At 30.8% G+C, this 22,883-nt stretch overlaps 1 protein-coding gene across 1 annotated transcript in view; it reads left to right on the forward strand.

Moving 5' to 3' along the window:
- Positions 1-20,219: 20,219 nt before the first annotated feature.
- Positions 20,220-22,883, forward strand: part of Psgef (Protostome-specific GEF) — a 149,595-nt gene continuing 146,931 nt past the window's right edge. Inside the window, exon 1 of the mRNA XM_064055984.1 lies at positions 20,220-20,462. Within this exon, the coding sequence (XP_063912054.1) occupies positions 20,220-20,462 (243 nt within the window). The remainder of the gene's footprint in view (positions 20,463-22,883) is intronic.

A 22,883-nucleotide genomic window follows, 5' to 3' on the forward strand; every position in this document is an offset into this window, starting at 1 on the left:
AAAAGTACAAGAAATCCTATCCAAACAATTCAAAAAATCCAAAAGATTTAAAAAATCCAAAAAATCCAAAATATCCGAAAAATTTAAAATATTCCAAGAAAATGAAAATAGCCAAAAAATTCAAACAAAAGAAGGAGAATTTTAAAAATCCAAGAAATCCAATAATTCGAAAAATCCAAAAAACTGAAAATAACGCAAAAAATCCAAAAAATCAGATAATAAAAACAAAGAAATTAAAATTGCCCAAACAATCTAAAAAATTGAATAAACTCAAATAAACCCAAAAACAACAAAAAAGTCCAAACAATCCAAAAAACCAAGGAAATCCAAAAAAAAGAAGAAACTCATGAAATCCAATCATTTTAAAATTTCATTTTTTTTTGTAAATATAAAATAACTAAATGGTACGACAAAATTTCGTATGTACCACTGGTACTGAAGTTTCCATACTACGTCATAACACCCTTGATACATAAATAACTAATATTCTCTCAGTAGGTTATATAACCACAGCTAATTTTTGAAAATCCGTTGCGACGTTGCCACGTTGTTTCGTTTTCCTTGATTTTGAAGAGATAAACAAAGGTGCGTACTTTACTCAGGTATTCATTAAATAAAATTTCAATATACAGAGTGTTTAAAAAAATCTGTAGACGTTACAATTTATCAACTTTAAATATAGAAAATATTGAAAAAAAAGGAAGAGAACAAAAAACAGAATAAGTTCAATTAATTAAATACAGGATGAATAAGATTTAATTTTATTTACATCACAACAAAATTACCCTTTCTTCCAAAAATAAATGATATTAATAAAAAATTAATAAATCCCTTTAAGTAGGCATTACTAGCAACATTTTGAAATGGTCTCAAGAAATTTTTAGTGGGAATGATCACACCAATCTAAAATTTCACAACAATCAGTCCAGTAGTTCCAACTTTTTCGTCTTCTAAGAACTACCGTGTTATCAGAAAGTAAAATTTACGAAATTTGTTTGTGAAATAATTAAATTAAACTTTCATTACCGAAATTACCTGAAATTAATTTACAAGTACTTAGAATATATTAGAAGGATTGAGCATTTAGTTTTAAAAACATTAAGAAAGAGACTTGGTTAAATTTAAGAACTGACATAATATCAAAGAGTTGCAACCTTTTCGCTTACCCTGAAATTACCTTCTTCTATTATCCTAGAGAAAATTCTACCTGCACTTTTTTGGGTGTCTTCAAACCGGTATCCACTCGTAAAAAATGATAGTAAACGGTTTTGCTATTGTCGCGGAACAAAAGACGCAGAATTTGCCTCTGTTTTTTCAAGCTGTGGGCTTCTAGTTAGCATTTTTTATAAACTCCCCTAGGCATAAAAACAATACTCTTTAAAAAAAATATCTACAACTATTTTATCCCCTTGAATTCCAATTACTTGTTTCAGGATTAATGATAATTTGCTCTGTGATTCATCTCAATAAGCCAAGTTTTTATTAGATTAAACAAATTATCAAAATCAGCTAGGAATTTTTTACTCAGAGCAAAAAACCGTTTCTTCCTCTTGTTCGTCCAGCGACCGCTCCGCTCGTTTGTTATTTTTTTCTTCTAAATAAATCGGCGCTTGGGTTTCATTTTTGAATAAAATCATTTGTAAAAAGCGGAATGTAAACATTGGCGTTTAATGTGAAGGCGCCAGTTCGCGGATCTGTTTGAAGTGGAAGCGAGGGCGACAGGTGCGGGGGTTCACCTGCTGCTTCTTGTCAATCCAACGTCTTTGGTAAACTGCAGAAACCCCACACCACATCACAGACAACGATGACTAATTACTACATAACATCCTTAGTACCGTAAAAAACGAGGATGAAATTTTTCAGCGGTTTGTTTGTGACAACTGCACCTCAAAATACGGACGAATCAAAGATTTGATTAATCGAACGGCGGCGGATCATCTGGGCTTAGATCGGGGTAACACGCTGGAGCGACACGTGGCCGCGTTATTTCCGACGGTAGTCGTATTTTCATAACACGCGTCCTGTCGACGCTAAATAAGTATTAATTTTCGAATTCGAATTAGTAGTAGTAGACTGGAAACTGCGAAAATACGACCGGGTGTTTTTGTGCTCAACTTTAATATATTTTCGAAATTAAATTATAGTTTATTAAAGTTGTTTTCCGACATTCCGGGAGCTTTATGGCTTATCATGCGAAGTCATGTCGAGTTTATGGCCGATAAAAATAGCGCAAAAATAGGTATTAAGAAAATATAATGTAGGATTACAGCAAACACATTTATTGCGGTGCGAACTTTGGTCTGCGATTTTGTGGTAATTAAATTTTCTAAAATTAATCTTGCTAAGAATATTTACCAAAAAGAACTAAAGCGGAACGCTAGATGACAGGCAAGTTTGAATTAATTGACTAATTAAATATTATTGATTATCATTAGGTTTTTATTAAGAAAAATATTTTTTTTGACAAAATTGCCGAAAGTTCCATAAAAACTTATGTTTATGTTGTGCTTGAAATTCAATTATTTTTTGAAGTCTTGAAAATTTCCAAAAAGGGGCCAAAAATTTCATAAGTGATATTGAGAAATTGAGCTTTTGATAAAATTGCTTGAAAATTCGCGGGGTGCTGATTCTTAAAATATAGCCTGCTTATGGTCCCGGAGCAACATTGTCGAAACATTCGATGTGAACATCAAAATTTTTGAAAATGTTTTTTTTTTATGAAACATCCTATATATTTATACATATTTTATTGACTTACTTAAGCTTTATAACGAAGTATTTTCCACATTTAAAATCGATAGTTATTGCATTTTTTTTCTTTTTAAAAGACACACCGACAAACTGAAAGAAAGAAGTCCATAGAATCTAAAGAATCCAAAAAATTCAAAGAATCTAAAAAATCCAAAGAATGCAAAGAATCCAAAGAATCCAAAGACACCAAAGATTCCATAGAATCCAAAGAATTCAGAGAATCAGAAGAATCCAAAAAATCCAAAGAATTAAAAAAAATCCCAAAAACCCAAAAAACTAAAAAATTCCAAAAATCTAGAAAATCCAGAAAATCCAGGAATTACAGGAAATCCAGAAAATCTAGAAAATCCAGAGAGTCCAGAAAATCCAGAAAATCAAGAAAATCCAAAAAATCCAGAAAATCCAGAAGATATAGAAAATCCAAAAAATCCAGCAAATTAAAAAAATGCAAGAAATGCGAGGATTCCAAAGAATCCAAAACGTTCAAAATGTCTAAAGCCTCCGAAAAGTCCAAAACATCCAAAAGATCCAAACGATAAAAAAATCCAGAAAATAAAAAAATCCAAATAATCCAAAACATTTAAAATATTAAAAATATTCCAAGAAAAACGTAAATCCAAAAAATTAAAGAATTTTAAACATTCAAAAAATGCAAGAATTCTAAAAATCCAAAAAATTTAATATATCCCAAAAAAGAAAAGTCCCAAGAATCTAAAGAATCCAAAGAATCCACAGAATCCATAGAATCCAAAAAATTCAAATTATCCAAGGAATCCAAAAAATCCAAAGAATCCAAAGAATCCAAAGAATCCAAAGAATCCAAAGAATCCAAAGAATCCAAAGAATCCAAAGAATCCAAAAAATCCAAAGAATCCAAAGAATCCAAAGAATCAAAAGAATCCAAAGAATCAAAAGAATCCAAAGAATCCAAATAATCCAAAGAATCCAAAGAATCCAAAGAATCCAAAGAATCCAAAGAATCCAAAGAATCCAAAGAATCCAAAGAATCCAAAGAATCCAAAGAATCCAAATAATCCAAAAAATCCAAACAATTCAAAAAATCCAAAAAACTCAAAAAATCTAAATATCCATAAAAACAGAAAAACCAAAATATCCAGAAAACTCAGAAAATTAAGAAATTCCAGAAAATCCAGAAAATCCAGAAAATCCAGAAAATCCAGAAAATCTAGAAAATTCAGAAAATCCAGAAGATCTAAAAAATCCAGAAAATCCCAAAAATCCAGAAAATCCAGAAAATCCAGAAAATCTAAAGAAACCAAATAATCCCAAAAAATTTAAAATATTAAAAATATTCCAAGAAAAACGTAAATCCAAAAAATTAAAGAATTTTAAAAATCCAAAAAAAGAATCCAAAGAATCCAAACAATTCAAAAAATCCAAAAAACTCAAAAAATCTAAATATCCATAAAAAAAACAAAATATCTGGAAAATCCAGAAAATAAAAAAAAATCAGAAATTCCAGAAAATCCAGAAAATCCAGAAAATTCAGAAATTCTAGAAAATCCAGAAAATCTAGGAAATTCAGAAAATCTGGAAAATCCAGAAAATCAAAAAATACAGAATTTTCAAAAATCCAAAAAATTCAGAAAATCCAGAAAAACCAGAAAATCCAGAAAATCTAAAGAATCCAGAAAATTAAAAAATGCAAGAAATCCGAGGAATACAAAGAATCCAAAACGTTCAAAATGTCTAAAACTTTCAAAAAGTCCAAAACACCCAAAAGATCCAAAAGACAAAAAACATTACAAAATCCAGAAAATAAAAAAAAAGTCCAAAAAGTGAAAAAGATCTAAAACATCCAAAAGTTACAAAAAATTCAAAAGATTAAAAAAAATTATAAAAATACAAAAAATCCCACGAAATCCAAGTAACTCAAGAAGTCAATAATCAAAAAAATCGAAACTATCCAAATATTAAGAAAATCCAAAAAAATTAAAGAATTAAAAAGACCCAAAAATTAATAAGTCTAAGAAATCCTATAACTCCAAACTGTTCAAAGAATTCCAAAGATCCGAAAGTTCCAAAGCTCCAAAAGATCCAAAAGATTCAAAGTTCCAAATATCAAAAAATCCAAAAAATTAAAAATATTCCAAGAAAAACGAAAATCCAAAATATTAAAGAATTTAAAACATCCAAAAAATCCGAGAATTCCAAATATCCAAAAAATTGAAAATATCCCAAAAAATAAAAAAGTTATCGGAAAATAAAATACAAAAAATTAAAATTGCCCAAAAAAGGAGATTCCGAATAATCCGAAGTATCCAAAGGATCCAAAGAATCCAAAGAGTTTGCAGAATCCAAACAATCCAAAGAATTGAAAGAATCCGAAGAATCCAAAGAATCCAAAAAACCTAAACACCAAAAACCCAACAAACCCAGAAAATCCAAAAATCCGAGCAATCCAAGGAATCCAAGGAATCCGAAAAGTCTAATGTCTAAAAAGTGCAAAAATTCCAAAACATCCAAAAAATAAATCCAAAAAATCCAGAAAGTAAAAAAAAATCAAAAATGTCCAAAAAATGCTAAAGAACTAAAAGATCCAAAAGATCCAAAAAATGTATATAAATACAAAAAATCCCACGAAATCCAAGAAATATAAAGGATCCCAGAAATCTTATAATTCCAAACAGTTCAACAAATCCGAAAGATCCAAAAGATCCAAAAGATTCAAATATCCAAACATAAAAAAATCCAAATAATCCAAGAAATTCAAAATTTTAAAAACATTCTAGGAAAAAGTACAATATCCAAAGAATCCGAACAAAAATATAAAAAATCAAGGAATTTTAAAAATCCATAAAATACATAAAATCCAGAATATTCTATAAATGCAAGAAATCCAGGTAATCCAAAAGGTCCAAAACATCCAAGAGATCCAAAAGATAAAAACATCCAAAAAATCCAGAAAATAAAAAATATCCAAAAGGTCCAAAAAGGGCAAAAAAATCCAAAAGATTAAAAAAAATCAAAAGATCAAAAAAAATTGTAAGAATACAAAAATTCTCACAATATCAAAGAAATTAAGAAGTCAATAATCAAAAAAATCCAAACTATTCAAAAAACTAAGAAAATCCAAAAAAATTGAAGAATTTAAAAAACCAAAAAATCTAAAATATTGCGAAGAGTTTCGACAAAGAATCCGAAAAATTCGAAGACTCGAGAAAATCCAGAGAATCTAGAGTATCCAAAAAATCCAAAGAATTCAAAGAATTAAAATATAGAAAAATCCAGAAAATCCAAGGAATCCGAAAGGTCCAAAAAGTTTAAAAAGTTCAAAACATCCAAAAGATTAAACACATCCAGAAAAATCCAGAAAATCAAAAAATCCAAAAAGTGCAAAAGAACTAAATGTTCCAAAAAAAATTTAAATGATCCAAAAATTTATACAAATATTAAAAAATCCAAGGAAATCCAAGAAACTCAAAAAGTCAATAATCAAAAAAATCGAAACTATTCAAAAAATTAAGGCAATCAAAAAAAAATCAAAGAATCTAGACAAACTTATGTGTATGTTGTGTTTATGGTCCCAGAGCAATAAAGAGTTTTAAAAAATACCAAAAAAGGACCAAAAATTTCAAAATTGAGCTTTTGATAAAATTCACAAAGAAATCAGGTATATTGATCTCGACGTGCTGATTCTTACAATATGACCTGTTTATGGTCCCGCAGCTGTCGAAATATTCCATGTGTACATCAAAATTTTTGAAAATTCTAAAAATTGCAAAAATATCATTGGCGATTGGAGAAATTGTAAGATTTTTTTTGAAGCCGAAAATAACTTCTGGAGGTCGAAATCTTCGAAAAAATATCCTTGGGTAATTTCTGATGATAGTCAAATTAAGATCAAAAATTTCATAAGTGGGTAGTGTTGGAAAATAGAGCTTTTGTTAAAGTTGCCTAAAAATCCTCAAATAATTCAGGAAAATAGTGATTTATAAAATATTACTCCTAGTATTTATGATTCCGGCGCAACATTTTCGTAATATTTGAATTGCATATTGGAATTTTTAAAAATTTTAATAATTGTCAAATTTCGTTAGCGGTTTTGGAGAAATGGAAGGATTTTTCGAAGAAATGAAACCGAAAATAACTTCTGGACGTCGAAATATACATAAAAATTTCTTTGGGTAATTTCTGAAGATGGTCGAAAAAAAACATTTCATACGAGTATATGAGGAGTATTGAAAAATAGAGCTTTTGTTAAAGTTGGTTAAAAATCCACAAATAATTTAGGAAAACAAATCTGGAGGTACTGATTCATAAAATATAGCGCGTTTATAATTCCGGGGCAACATTTTCGAAAAATTTGATTTTTATAGTATTGAAATTTTTTAAAATCGTAATAATTGCCAAATTTCATTCACGATTTTGGAGAAAGTGGTAAGATTTTTCGAACTGTTTTCAGGGACTTAGGACATGAAAAAAGCTGCAGTTCGATTACAATACATCTGTATTAATATCATTTTATCATAGAAAAGAGGAAGAATTTTGAATTGATGAATTTCTTCGTCGATTCTACCTGTCGACACAATACTGCGATAAAAGTCCTATTAATACTTTTTTAATGAGTTTGAAATAGACCGCGATTTTAATGCCGCTTTTACGGCTTAATCACCGTGTTTAACATCGATTTCCGAACACCTGAATTGCTTTCCTTTGTTAGACCGAATCGCGACTAGTTCCGGTGTGAAAATTCGGTTAAAATGTGGTCGGGCGAGTTTCGGAAGTGCGTTTCTCGTCTTATTATTTTCCAGTTCTGGTCGTCCGTATTTGTGTACGATATGGGAATATAATTGGCCGGACCCTGCACAATGCGCGAGAAACCAGGTATGGTCGCTAAATAGCCAATTTCCCTCATTATTTGCGGATTATAAGCATGACCGTTGATGTGCATAAAGTAAATACGTTGCAGGAATTCAATGTGAATGCGGCGTCTTTGCAACATGTGGTCCAGACTTTGTTGTGCGCTAACATCGTCATTTATCTTGCTTCCAAAAAAAGATGCTTGTCGGAGCTAAAATGGGATGGAATTAAAGGCTAATTAGGGCGGATTGTCTTAATTAATGGTGGTAGGATTTTTAAATTAAGTGTTTTGTTACGTCTTTGTTCGACGTTTGATAACTTTTTATTGCGATTTTGATTGCGAATTGCGACGAAGTGTTATTTTTATGTTGATTCCATTCCTCTGTTTAATAAATGTAAATTTTCCAACAAAATTTTGTGAATGAATGATTTTATTTAATTTTCGAAGGTTTTCGAAAATACATGAAATATTTCATATTTGTTTTAAAGTTGCCGAAAAATCTATAAAAACTTATGCTTTTGTTGTGTTTATGGTCTCAAAGCAACATTTACCAAATATTTGGTTTGAAATTCAATTGGTTTTTTAAATCCTAGAAATTGCCAAAAAGAGCTAAAAATTTCATACTGAAAAATTGAGCTTTTTTAAAGTGGCCGAAAAATACACAAATATTCAAGGATGTAGATCTCGATGTGCTGAGTCTTTATGGTTCAAGAGTAATATTTTCGAAATATTCGATTTAAACCTCAAAATTTTTGAAAATCCTAAAAATTTTCAAGTTTCATTGAGCGATTCTGAAAAAATGGTACGAATTTTTCTAGAAATAAAGCCGTAAATCATTTCTAGAAGTCGAAATCTATATAAAAATCTTTTTGGGTATTTTCCAAATATGGTCAAAAAAGGGTCCAAAATTTCATAATTGGGCGTATTGAAAAATTTACCTTTTGATAAAGTTGTCTAAAAATCCACAAAAAAATTCAGAGATATAGAATTCTACTTGCTGAATCGTAAAATATAGCGTGTATATCGCCCGAGAGCAAAATTTTCGAAATATGTAATTCGAACATCGACATTTTAAAAAATCCTAGAAATTGCCAAATTTCTTTGAGCGATTCTGAAATAATGGCAGGAATTTTCGGAGAAATAAAGCCGAAAATAATTTCTGGAGGTTAAATCTAGAAACAAATATCTGGGTAATTTTGAAAGGGACTGAAAAAAGGTCGAAAATTTCATAAGAGAGGAGTACTGAAACATTTTGAAAACAAATTTCTAAAAATTTTCAAAATTCTAAAAATTTTCACATTTCTTTAGGTGATTTTGGAAAAATTGTTGGAATTTTCGAACAAATTAAGCCGAAATTAACTTCTGGAAGTCGAAAACTATAAAAAATTTCTTTAGGTATTTTTCGAAAGAGAAATTTTGCCAAAAAATCTATAAAAAATTCTGGGGTGTAGATCTGTATGTAACGATTCGAAAAATATAACGTGTTTATGGTTCAAGAATAACATTTTCGAAATATTTCATTTAAACCTCAAAATTTTTGGATATCCTAAAATTTGTCAAGTTTTATTGAGCGATTCTGGAAAAATGGTAGAAATTTTCCTAGAAATGAAACCGAAAATAATTTCTAGAAGTCGAAATCTACATAAAAATCTTTTTGGGCAATTTCCAAACATGGTCGAAAAAGAGTCCAAAATTTCATAATTGGGCGTATTGAAAAGTTTACCTTTTTATAAAGTTGCCTAAAAATCCAAGAAAAATTTCAGATATATAGATTTCTACGTACTGATTCGTAAAATATAGCGTGTTTATCGCCCGAGATAAATCTTTGGAAATATTTGATTCGAATATCGAGATTTTAAAAAAATTCTAGAAATTGTCAAATTTCATTGAGAGATTCTAAAAAATGGCAGGAATTTTCGAAGAAATAAAGCTAAAAATAACTTCTGGATCTCTTTGGGCAATTTTCGAAAATGATTGAAAAAAGCTCGAAAATTTCATAAAGGAGAAGTACTGAAAATTTTTTAAAAAGTTGTCTAAAAATACACAAAAAATCTGGGATAAAAATGTCGACGTACCGATTGGAAAAATTTAGCGCGTTTGAGGTCCTGGAATTCGACTAATTAAACATCAAAATTTTTTTAATTCTAAAAATTTCCAAACTTGGCGAATTTGGAAAAATAATTGGAAGATACGAAGAAATAAAGCCGAAAATAACTTTTGGAAGTCGAAAACTATAAACAAATTTTTTTAGGAATTTTTCGAAATTGAAAACAGGTTAAAAATTTCATGAGGGTAGTGAAAAATTTTGAAAAAATTGCACAAAATTCCATAAAAAAATTCTGGAGTATAAATCTCTAATAAGAATAAAAAAAAGTGTGTTTAAGGTCCCGGAGTAAGATTTTGGAAATATTCGATTTGGACACTGGAATTTTTAAAATTTTAAAAATTACCAAATTTTTAAGGCAGTTTTCGGAAAATTTTAGAATAAATTAAGTTGAAAATTACTTCTGTGTACAAATCAGCAAATATTTCAAGTTTATAGATCTCGACGTGTTGACTCGTAAAATATAGCGTTTTTATGGCTCCGGAGAATATTTTCGAAATATTCCATTTGAACATCCAGAGTTCCTACAAATTGCCGAATTTCATTGAGAGATTCTGAAAAAAGGCAACAATCTTCGCAAAAAATAAGCCGAAAATAACTTCTGGAGGTTGAAATCTAGTAAAAATCTCTTTGGGTAATTTTCTTAAGTGATTGCAAAAAGTCGAAAATTTCATAAGAGAGAAATATTGAAAAATTTTGAAAAAATTGTCTAAAAATCCACAAAAAAATCTGGGATATAGATTTCGATGTACCGACTCGAAAAATTTAGCGTGTTTGAAGTTCCTAAACAAGATTTTGCAAATATTCGACTTGAACTTCAAAATTTTTTAAAATTCTAAAAATTTACAATTTTCATTAGACGGTTTTGGAAAAAGGGTTGGAATTTTCGTAGAAATAAAGCCGAAATAACTTCTGGAAGTCGAAAACTACAAACAAATGTCTACGAATTTCTCGATAATGAAAATGGCCAAAAATTTCATGAGGAAGGAGTACTGAAAAATTTTGAAAAATTGCCAAAACATCCAAAAAAATTCTGGAGCGTAAATCTCGATGTAAGAATTCGAAAAATAGAGCGTATTTAAAGTCCAGGAGTAAAATTTTTGAAATATTCGATTTGGGCATTGGAATTTTTGGAATTTTAAAATTTATCAAATTTTTTGAGGCGGTTTTAGAAAAATGCTAAGACCTTTAAAATAAATTAAGCTGAAAAAACTTGTGTGTAAAAATCAGCAAAAATTTCAAGTTTATAGATCTCGACGTGCTGATTCCTAAAATATAGCGTTTTTTATGACTCTGGAGAACATTTTCGAAATATTCCATTTGAACATCCAGATTTTAAAAAAGTCTATAAATTGCCAAATTTCATTTAGCGATTCTAAAAAAACGGCAAGAAATTTCGAGGAAATAAAGTCGAAAATAACTTCTGGAGGTTGAAATCTAGAAAAAATCTCTGGGTAATTTTCGTAAGAGATTGGAAAAAGGTCGAAAAGTTGGTAAGGGGGAAGTACTGAAAAATGGAGAAAAAATTGTTTCAAAATTTACAAAAAATCTGGTATATAGATCTTGATGTATCGATTCGAAAAATTTAGCGTATTGTAGGTTCCGGAACAAGATTTTCCACATATTCAACTTGAATATGAAAATTTTTTGAAATTTTAAAAATTTCTAAATTTCTTAAGGTGATTTTGGAAAAATGGTTGAAATTTTCGAAGAAATAAAGCCGAAAATAACTTCTGTAAGTTGAAAACAAACAAATTTCTTTAGGTATTTTTCGAAAGTGACTGAACATTTTTGAAAAAATTTCCCAAAAATTCATAAAAAATTTTGGGGTGTAGATCTCGATGTAACGATTCGAAAAATATAACGTGTTCATGGGACATCCTAAAAATTGTCAAGTTTCATTGAGCGATTCTGGAAAAATGGTAGAAATTTTCCTATAAATGAAGCCGAAAATAATTTCTAGAAGTCGAAATCTACATAAAAATCTTTTTGGGTAATTTTCAAACATGGTCGAAAAAGGGTCTAAAATTTTATCATTGGGCGTATTGAAAAATTTATCTGTTGATAAAGTTGCCTAAAAATCCACAAAAAAAAACAGATCTAAATTTCTACGTGCTTATTCGTAAAATATAGCGTATTCATGGCCTGGGAGCAAAATTTTGGAAACATTTGAGTACAATATCGGGATTTCCAAAATTGCCATAAATTGCCAAATTTCATTGAGGCATTCTGAAAAAGTGGCAAGAATTTTCGAAGAAATAAAGATAGAAATAACTTCTGGAGGTTGCAATCTAGAAAAAATCTCTTTGGGTAGTTTTCAAAAATGATTGAAAAAAGCTCGAAAATTTCATAAGGGAAAAGTACTGACAGATTTTGAAAAAATTGTCTAAAAATATACAAAAAGTCCCGACTTGAAGATCAACATTTTTTTAATACTAAAAATTTCCAAATTTCTTTGGGCGATTTTGAAAAAATGGTTGGAATATACGAAGAAATAAAGCCGAAAATGACTTTTAGAAATTTGAAAACTACAAAAACATTTTTTTAAGAAATTTTTCGAAGTGAAAAAAAACCAAAAATATCATGAGAGAGGAATACTACAAAATTTTGAAAAAAGTGCCCAAAAATCTATAAAAAGTTTTGGAGTGTAAATCTCGATGTAAGAATTCGAAAAATAAAGCGTATTTAAAGATCCGGAATAAGATTTTTGAAATTTTTAAAATTCTAAAAATTACCAAATTTTTTTAGGTGGTTTTGGAAAAATGGTAGGAATTTTCCAAGCAATGAAGCCATAAATAAGTTTTGGAGGTTGAAATCTAGAAAAAAAATCTCTTTGGGTAATTTTCGAAAATGACTGAAAAAACGTCGAAAACTTCGCCAAATTTCTTTAGGCGATTTTGGAAAAATGGTTTGAATTTTTGAAGAAATAAAGCCGAAAATAAGTTATGGAAATCGAAAACTACGAACAAATTTCTTTAGGTACTTTTCGAAAATGATTGAAAAAGGGCCAAAAATTTCATAACAGAGGAGTACTGAAAATTTTTGAAAAAATTGCCCAAAAATCCTTAAAAAATTCTGGATTTACCGATTCGAAAAATATAGCTTGTTTAAGGTCCCGGAGTAAGATTTTAGGATTTTTAAAAATTACCATATTTTGGGCAATTTTGGAATTAATTAACCGAAAAAATCTTCAGCAAAAATCGAAACATTTCGACGTGCTGACTTGTAAAATGTAGGTGTTTATGGCTCCGGAGCAACATTTCCGAAAAATTCCATTAGAACATCGAGATTTTTAAAAATCATAAAATTTTACAAATTCATTGAGCGATTCTGAAGAAATGACAGTAATTTTCGAAGAAATCAAGCCGAAAATAATTTTTGGATGTCGAAATCTACATCAAAATCTCTTTGGGTGATTTCCGAATGTGGTTGAAAAAGGGCCAAAAATAAAAGAAAAAACGAGTTTTTGATAAACTTGGCCTAAAAATTCATCAAAAAATCTGAGATATAAGTGGATCTCGAAGTGCTGATTAAAAAAATGAGCAAGATTTATGAAATCAAAATTTTCAAAAATCCTAAAAATCACCACATTTCATTTTTACGATTCTGGAAAAATGGTATGACTTTAAAAAAAAAAACGAACCAAAAATGAATCAGAAAAACACTAAAAAATTGAGTTTTCGGTGAAGTTATCTAAAATTCCACAAAAAATCCTCTCGATAACTTGAATCGAAAAGCATAATAAACATAGATTTTAGAACTATTCAGTTTGAAACAGAAAATAATTTATTTAAAAATTACAACAATAGTACTAGAAACTATATTAGACTAATGAAGAGAACTGCAGAAATGTATTTATTTTTTATTTTGAATTTAATATGTATAGAGAGATAGAAATAGAGGACAGGCAAACAGAAAACAAAATATAGGCAGGAAAACAGATAGAGAAAAAAAAGTATAGACGACACGGTTTTCGGGTACTTAAAATCGGCGTTTACATGACCAACTATACAGCGATTATGTACAAAATAATTCCGACTCGAGTGGAAAGGATTTGACTAGACTCATATTGTCTCAGTGACTGGATTCCACTGGCCGTGTTCCGATTTACGCTGGATATTTCGCGATCGAGGTTATTCTGGAGAGCCCATCGCGACTTCCGCTTCCAGGCTTTGTATGGGTTTATTTCGTAACAATGACGTGTAAACTTTAGTTTTTTTAATCAGATAGGGAGAAAAACGTACTATTCAATTATGATTATTCGACGATAAGTAGTGGAATTGATATTGGTAAAGTCCACTCGATCTTTTGTGCTCTTCCATCCCCAAATAGCGTCGCGCACAACCGTGAGAGTAAAATTCCTGGAAGCAGTGACCCGGAGAGCTCACAATAAGTCCGTCTCCCGTTCGCAAAGCGCTCGTTTAATATCAGCCAAAGAAAAAACTCAAAGGCTTACAAATTAGCCACAGGTGTACACGCCAGATTTCCTTCGCACAATTAATTTGTTTATAGTAAAATGCCGTACGTAATCCCGTCTAATAAATAACGCGGTTGCATGCCTCGCTGCCTCCCGATGCTAATTATTCTGCTCGAGAGCTCCGCATATGTCGAAGTCGAAATTCGACCGTTCGGCCCCGAAACGACCAACTACAATAATTAAAAGGCATGTTAACCCAGGGAAAGAGTTAATTCGCTTAACTCGTGACATATGTGATTTCGATTAGGAGTGCAGCCGTCCGCTACTGTTATTAATACGTTAAAGCGTGGAGGACGCGTGCTCTGGAAAAGCTCAACATTTATTGTTGTGGATGGTTAACGGGATGAGTAGTTCACGAATTACGCTCTGGGGACACTGCCAACCGTATTGCGACTAATAGCTTGTGTCATAAGCTATGACGATTGCTGGGCCAATTATTTTCGAACTAATTCACCGGTTTCGACAAAAACAAGTCGGGGAAACGGGGCGCTAATTATCGATGCGCATCTGGGAAGCTTTCGCTGGGTGTTCGAGTAGTGCGCGAATTAGTTTAATTGCTGGTGTCTGTTTTGACAGTTTGTGCGCTTAATTGTATATAAACAGTCGTGCTGCTTTATTTTAACAACGACAGTTTAACTTAAACTTGTCTACAAGTCGGTCGGAGCGACGAAGATCGATCACTTTTATTTTTTGATGGCTAGGACGCTGTGGAATTAGTTGAAACATCCTGTGCCATAATGAGCGATTCTTTAGGTTGTTCTACTCTAAAAACAAAAAAATATTGGTTTGTGAAATATGAATAAGAAAAAAAAAATTAGTCTACGCTTGATCGTTATGAATACTCTGAAGTACCGACGTACGTTTTCTGAACCACTGCCAATTGTGATCGTGAATTATTTTGCTCACCAGTTATCGATCGTCCATTATTGTGTACCGATTTCTGTATGTTTGTCTGTTTTCACTTGTCTGTCTTTTTTGTCGCTACTTGTTTTCCATTGTCTGTTTTTGTCTGTCAGTATGTCCTCGGACAATTTGTCTTCGAGACTAATTGATCTTTTACTGATTCGGGTCTCCTGAATAGGAATCCGGGTTCAGAATTAACTACTTAAATTTCTTTTAACTTTTTTTAATCGCATTTTTGTCACCTTTCTGTTGCTCTTTTGTCACTTTTTTATAGTTTTTGTCGCTTTTTGTTTTTTTGTTGTTGTCTTCTGTGATTTCCTTTTCCTGTTGCCTTTTTTGTCGTTTTTCTTCTCTTTATTAAAAAATTGATAATATCACTGATTACAAAATTTCATGTATTCGTTGTTTGAAGTTCAACAATTCAAACAACCTTATTTTAACTCGTATAGAAGTTATTACGACAAAAATAAAAATAGCAAAGTTAAATTTCGTAATTTATCCTTGAAACTGGATTAAAGTCTTTCTGGAGTGAAGGAAGTTCTGCCTGTATAACTTTTTTAGATCAATTTTTCCACTTTATCTGATTTTTAAAAATTTTGACTTTCAATATTTCACAAATCTTGCTCATTTTTTAATCAGCACTTCGAGATCTACATCGCAGATTTTTTTATGGATTTTTGGGCCAACTTTATCAAAAGCTTTTTTTTTCTTTTTTTACCTTATGAAATTGAGCTTTTTTCGACCATATTCGGAAATCACCTAAAGAGATTTTGATGTAAATTTCGACATCCAGAAATTATTTTCGGCTTAATTTTTTCGAAAATTCCTACCATTTTTCAAAAACGCACAAAGAAATTTGGGAATTTTTCGGGTCTTCAACAATCTTAATGTTCAAATCGAATATTACGAAAATGTTGTCCCGGGGCCATGAATACATTGTACGTTACGAATCAGCATGTCGAGATCTATAGACTAGAATTTTTTATGGATTTTTGGCGACTATAAAAAGCCAATTTTTCAATATTTCCCAGTTATGAAATTTTTTACCCTTTTCAACCACCTTCAGAAATTACCCAAAAAAAAATGTATTTAGATTAAGACCTCCAAAAGTTATTTTCGGCTTTATTTCTTCCAAAATTCCAACCACTTTTCCAAAATTGCCTAAAAAAATTAGGAAATTTTTAGAATTAAAAAAATATTGATGTTCAAGTCCAATATTTAGAAAATCTTGTTCCGGAACGTTAAACACGCTAAATTGTTCGAATCGGTACATCGAGATCTATATCCCAGATTTTTTTGTGGATTTTTAAACAACGTTTTCCAAATTTTTCAGTACTTTACCCTTTGTAAAAAATTTTCGACCTTTTTCCAATGACTTACAAAATTAGGATTTTTTCTAGATTTCGACCTCCGGAAGTTATTTTCGCCTTTATTTTTCCGAAAAATTCGTGCAATTTTTTCAGAATTGTTAAATAAAGTTTGGCAATTTGTAGGATTTTTTAAAACCAGTTATTCAAATGGAATATTACGACAATATTTTCCGCAGCCATAAAAACGCTGTCGGCACATCGAATTTTTTCCAGCTTAATTTATTCTAAAATTCCTATCATTTTTGCAAAACCGCCTAAACAAATAAGGTAACTGTTAGAATTTTAAAAATTCCAATGTTCAGATCGAATATTTCAAAAATCTTACTACCGATCCTTCAACACGTTTTATTTTTCGAATTCTTATATGGAGATTTACACTTCTGAATTTTTTTCAGGACTTCTCCCTCATGCAATTTTTGGCCTTTTTTCACTTTCGAAAAATTCCTAAAAAAATTTTTTTGTAGGTTTCTACTTCCAAAAGTTAATTTCGACTTTATTTCTTCGTATATTCTAACCATTATTCTAAAATCGCTCAAAGAAATTTGGAAATTTTTAGAATTTTAAAAAATTTTGATGTTCAAGTCGAATATTTGGAAAATCCTGTTCCAGGACCTCGAACAGACTAAATATTTCGAAGCGGTTTTCAAAATTTTTCACTACTGTTCTCTGTAGTTTTAGATTTCCAAAAGTTATTTTCGGCTTTATTTGTTCGAAAATTCCAACCACTTACTTTTCCAAAATCGCCTAAAGAAATTTGGAAATTTAAAAATCTTGTTCCGGATTCTTAAATACGCTAAATTTTTCGAATCGGTACATCGAAATCTTTATCCCAGATTTTTTGTGGATTTAAAGACAATTTTTTCAAAATTTTTCAGTTCTTCTCCCTTATGAAGTTTTCGACCTTTCTTCAATCATTTTCGAAAATTACCTAAAGAGATTTTTTCTAGATTTCAACCTCCAGAAGTTTTCGCTTTATTTCTTCGGAAATTCCTGCCATTTTGCGAGAATAGCCAAAATCAAAAACGGCAATTTTTGGAATATTTAAAAAATCGAATATAAGTCTCAATTTTTCCAAAATCTGGCTCTATTGCGACCAGCAGGGTATATTTTTCGGTTCAGCTCGTCCACACATATAGCCTAGAAATTTTAGTGGACTTGTAGGTAACTTCACCGAAAGCTCAGTTGTTCAAAAATTTGAAATTTTCGACAATTTCTTGAGGGATTGCGAAATTATTTAAAAAGTTTCTTTGGTTGAAATTGACCTCCAGGAGTATTTTTCGGCTTCATTTCTTGGAACAATCCTACGATTTCCCAGACTCGCCAAAATTATATGCAATAACTGAGATATTTTCAAAAATTGATTGAAAGTGAATATTTTGAAAATCTTGATCCGAGACCATCAACAGGTTATGATTTTTGATTCAATTTGTGTATATCCCAGAATTTTTTATGAATTTTTAACCAAATTCGCCAAAAACTGAATTTTTCAATATATGAAATGTATAAAATTTTTGACAATTTCCTGAGCACATTCGAAAATTGTTTTAAGAGTTTCTTTTTTTGATTTCGATATTCGGAAGTATTTTTCGGCGTAATTTTTTTGAAAATTTCTACCATTTTTCTAGAATCGCCAGAATGAAAGGCGGCAATTTTTGGGATATTTTAAGTATTCGAATTTGAAACTCAATTTTTCAAAAATCTTGCCATACACAGGGTAGGTTTTTCGATTTTGCTGGTCTATTTTCCAGAATTTTTAACCAACTTCGCCAAAAGGTCAATTTTTCAATACATGAAATGAATATAATTTTTGTTTTTTTTTGGGCATCTTTGAAGATTATTTAAAGAGTATTCTTGATCTCGATATTCTGAAGTCTTTTGGCGTCATTTTTTTGAAAATTCTCACCATTTTTCTAGAATCGCCAAAATGAAAAGCGGCAATTTTTGGAATATTTTAAGTATTCAAATTTGAAACTCAATTTTTCAAAAATCTTGGTCTGGAGCTATCTTTTCGATTCTGCTTGTCTACATTCCAGAATTTTTAACCAAATTCGCCAAAAGTTTGATTTTTCAAAACATTAAATGCATATAATTTTTTGAATTTTTTGAGCACCTTCGAAAATTATTTAAAAAGTTTCTATTGTTCATTTCGATATTATGAATAGTTTTTCGGCTTCATTTGTTTGAAAATTCCTATCATTTTTCTAGAATGGCCAAAATGAATAACGGTAATTTTTGAAATATTTTAAAAATTTTAATTTGAAACTCAGTTTTTCGAACATTTTTTAAAGATTTTCTTTAGTTGATACTGACTTCCGGGAATGTTTTTCGGCTTCATTTTTTCGAACATTTTTACCATATTCCCAGAATCGCCAAAATGACACTGTAGATACTGGAACATTTTGACAATTTGACTGAAAGTGAATATTTCGAAAATCTTGTTCTTTGTTTTAACTCATCCCACATTTGTTTGTGGACTTTTAAGCCAATTTTTGGGATATTTTAAAGATCCGAATTTGAAATTCTGTTTTTCCAAAATCTCGGTTTAGCACCATCAACAAGCTATGTTTTTCGATTCAGCGTGTTCAAAATGGGCATAAACATTATTAGTATTCTTTTGTGGGGGTAACACGAAATCTAACCAACGATAATTTTGACTTTTAAAAATGAAAATGAATCTTTGTTGAACATGTAATGTTTATTCTTTTAGTTTAATTTCACTTTTTCAATCATAAATTTTTGTGACTACGCCACCTTTACTTTTATTTACAAAGAACTTTTCTCAAGAGCATAAATTGTAAACATCCTTGTTGGGAAACACGTCAAGTCTGGCCTGAATGGGTACCGCCTGTAGCGTGGTATTTACAAAATCTCCTTTAACACCACTGGTGTTACATACATACAATATTTTACTTTGAGGGTATTGTGAGCATAAAATCTTCTGGTTAAAATTCAAAAAAATGTTAATTGTAGCAAGCCATTAAAAATAATTGGATCTAGATTTCCAACAAGAGTCCCAAAATCGGGGTGTGTCTGCTTATCTCCGGTGTGTAAATACGGTTTGACAAGAAAACATCCTTAGTCCAGCCCTTTCATAATAAGTGTAGTGTTACTTTTTATGCAAGAACTTGTCTAGGAGGCGAAGTACATTTCTAGACCACATGGCGTCCTGTAACAATTGTCGGTAATAAGCGTAATTGATGGGTGCTTAGGGCGTGCATTTGAAGATTGTAACAATGCTACTGTTACACTAAATACAAGGGTTGAAGATGTGTGCTACTTTAATAATCATACTAATTTGAAGTATTTGTGTTGGCTATATTTATTGCTCTTTTTGTATCACCTCTGACGTGGCGCCATAAACATCAACTCAAGGGTGCATTTAATCGTAATCAGGGAATTTTACGAATATGTACGACACCAAATTTTGTAGCTGAGTCCGCCAAAATTTTCATAAAAATCGCACCTCCCCAGTAACAGCCGTTCCGAGCTCCTGATGCGGAACTTGGGGTTCCTTCCAGATCTGCTCCAAATTTCTTTATCCGCATTGTCCCTTGCACAATTTTATCCGGCTTTCAACACAAAACTGGCAGTGCGTTATGGCAAATCAATATAAAAACACCTGGTCTTGGTTTCTTACGTAACAGTCCGTCTTTCATACCAGTCTGCAGTTCGTATTGTGCTCGGCACACAAAAGGATGTTTGTATCAGGGTGAAAATTCCGCCCTGAGTGCGCCAGGAGTTCGGAGGCGCGCCTCGACGCCGTAGTGACATTTCATCGTGAGAGAGTGGATGCAAGCGAGGAGAAGGAGCCCAGAAGGTCTTTGTCTGCAGCATGCGGAGGACCGAGAACCGGGTAGTCGGACGGCTGAAGAGAGAAACGAGCACGCGCCGTTGCATTTCCGTATGGACCTACATATCATTATCTCACGACGGAAATTTTGCTCGGGCCTATTGTCTGCTTTGAAGTTATTATCATTGAATTATTTTACACGGAATTACGGTTGTACCAAAGCGGGAAAGGACGTCGCCAAAGTACGAAGACAGATACAGAAATTTGAAGTTGATGGCATGGATTGAGGAAACACATTTTGGTGTTTCACGCCTTGTAACGTTCTGTACCTGGATAGGACAGTTTAAGGATTCCCATCAATCTTATAAGAAATTTCTTTACAAAATCTTGTTTTTACTTTTGTAAGGACAAGGCTTCACATTTTCGAAGAAAATTTCTAATTTTCGAAAGATTGAGCTTTCGTCGAAGTTATCTATTAATTCACAAAAAAATCTGGGTATATATGTATCTTGAGAAACTAAAACTTGGGTCCCTGATGTTTCTAGATTAAAATTTTCGAAATGTTGTGTTTTAGAGTCAAATTGTTAAGTTATCACAAAAATTACAATGTCTCATTTTTACGATTCTAGAAATATGGTAGGAATTTTCAAAGTAGTCAAGCTGAAAAGCACTTCACAAGGTCGAAATCATTAAAAGAAACGATAAACAATTAATTTTTGGGAGTGCTTAGGAAAATGTAAAAAAATTTGTATATTACGTTTATCGAAAAATTGAGCTTTTTCGAGATTGCATCAACATTCACAAAAAAAATCGAAGATATAGAAAAGCTGATTCGAAAAACTTGTTTTTTTAAGATCTCAAACCAAGATTTTTTAAATATTCAGTTTCACTAAAATTTTGGAAATCTTCGACAAAATGACCTTGCTATTTTGGCGTTTCTGGGAAAATTGTAAGAATTTTGGAAGAAATGAAGCCGAAAAACAATCAGCACTCACGAAAATCGATATAAACAGAAGGGACTTTTTAAATAATTTTCGAAAGTGCTCAGAAAATGATCGAACATTTCTAGTTTTCGAAAAATTGAACTTTCGTCGAAGTTATCTATTAATTCACAAAAAAATCTGGGTATATATGTATCTTGAGAAACTAAAACATAGGTCCCTGATGTTTCTAGATTAAAATTTTCGAAATGTTGTGTTTTAGAGTCAAATTTTTAAGTTATCACAAAAATTACTACGTTTCATTTTCAGGATGCTAGAAAGATGGTAGGAATTTTCAAAGAAGTCAAGCCGAAAAGCACTTCATAAGGCCGAAATCATTAAATGAAACGAATTAAATAATTTTTGGGAGTGCTTAAGAAAATGACAAAAATTTTGTACATTGCGTTTATCGAGAAATTGAGCTTTTTCGAGATTGCATCAACATTCACAAAAAAAATCGAAAACATAGAAAAGCTGATTCGAAAAACTTGTTTTTTAAAAATCTCAAACCAAGATTTTTGAAATATTCAGTTTTACTAAAATTTTGGAAATCTTTGACAAAATGACATTGTTATTTTGGCGTTTCTGGGAAAATGGTAAAAATTTTCGAAGAAATGAAGCCGAAAAACACTCAGCACTCACGAAAATCGGTATAAACAGAAGGGACTTTATAAATAATTTTCGAAATTGCTCAGAAAATGGTCGAAAATTTCTAGTTTTCGAAAAATTGAGCTTTCGTCGAAGTTATCTATTAATTCACAAAACTATCTGGGTATATATGTATCTTGAGAAACTGAATCATAGGTTCCTGATGTTTCTAGATTAAAATTTTCGAAATGTTGTGTTTTAGAGTCAAATTTTTAAGTTATCACAAAAATTACCATGTCTCATTTTTACGATTCTAGAAATATGGTAGGAGTTTTCAAAGTGGTCAAGCCGAAAAGCACTTCACAAAGTCGAAATCATTAAAAGAAACGAATTAAACAATTTTTGGGAGTGCTTAGGCAAATGACAAAAATTTTGTACATTACGTTTATCGAAAAATTGAGCTTTTTCGAGATTGCATCAACATTCACAAAAAAAATCGAAGATATAGAAAAGCTGATTCGAAAAACTTGTTTTTTAAAGATCTCAAACCAAGATTTTTTAAATATTCAGTTTCACTAAAATTTTTTAAATCTTCGACAAAATAATCTTGTTATTTTGGCGTTTCTGGGAAAATGGTAAGAACTTTCGAAGAAATGAAGCCGAAAAACACTCAGCACTCAGGAAAATCGATATGAACAGACGGGACTTTTTAAATAATTTTCGAAATTGCTCAGAAAATGGTCGAAAATTTCTAGTTTTGGAAAAATTGAGCTTTCGTCGAAGTTATCTATTAATTCACAAAACAAAATGGGTATATATCTATCTTGAGAAAGTAAAACATAGGTTCCTGATGTTTCTAGATTAAAATTTTCGAAATGTTGTGTTTTAGAGTCAAATTTTTAAGTTATCACAAAAATTGGTGTCTCATTTTTACGATTCTAGAAATATAGTAGGAATTTTCAAAGCAGTCAAGCTGAAAAGATCTTCACAAGGTCGAAATCATTAAAAGAAACGAATTAAACAATTTTTGGGAGTGCTTAGGAAAATGACAAAAATTTTGCACATTACGTTTATCGAAAAATTGAGCTTTTTCGA

The sequence above is a fragment of the Zophobas morio genome, unplaced genomic scaffold (genome assembly GCF_036711695.1).
Source record: "Zophobas morio isolate AGI-343-1 ecotype UQ-CSIRO unplaced genomic scaffold, CSIRO_AGI_Zmor_V1 ptg000014l, whole genome shotgun sequence".
NCBI lineage: Eukaryota > Metazoa > Arthropoda > Insecta > Coleoptera > Tenebrionidae > Zophobas > Zophobas morio.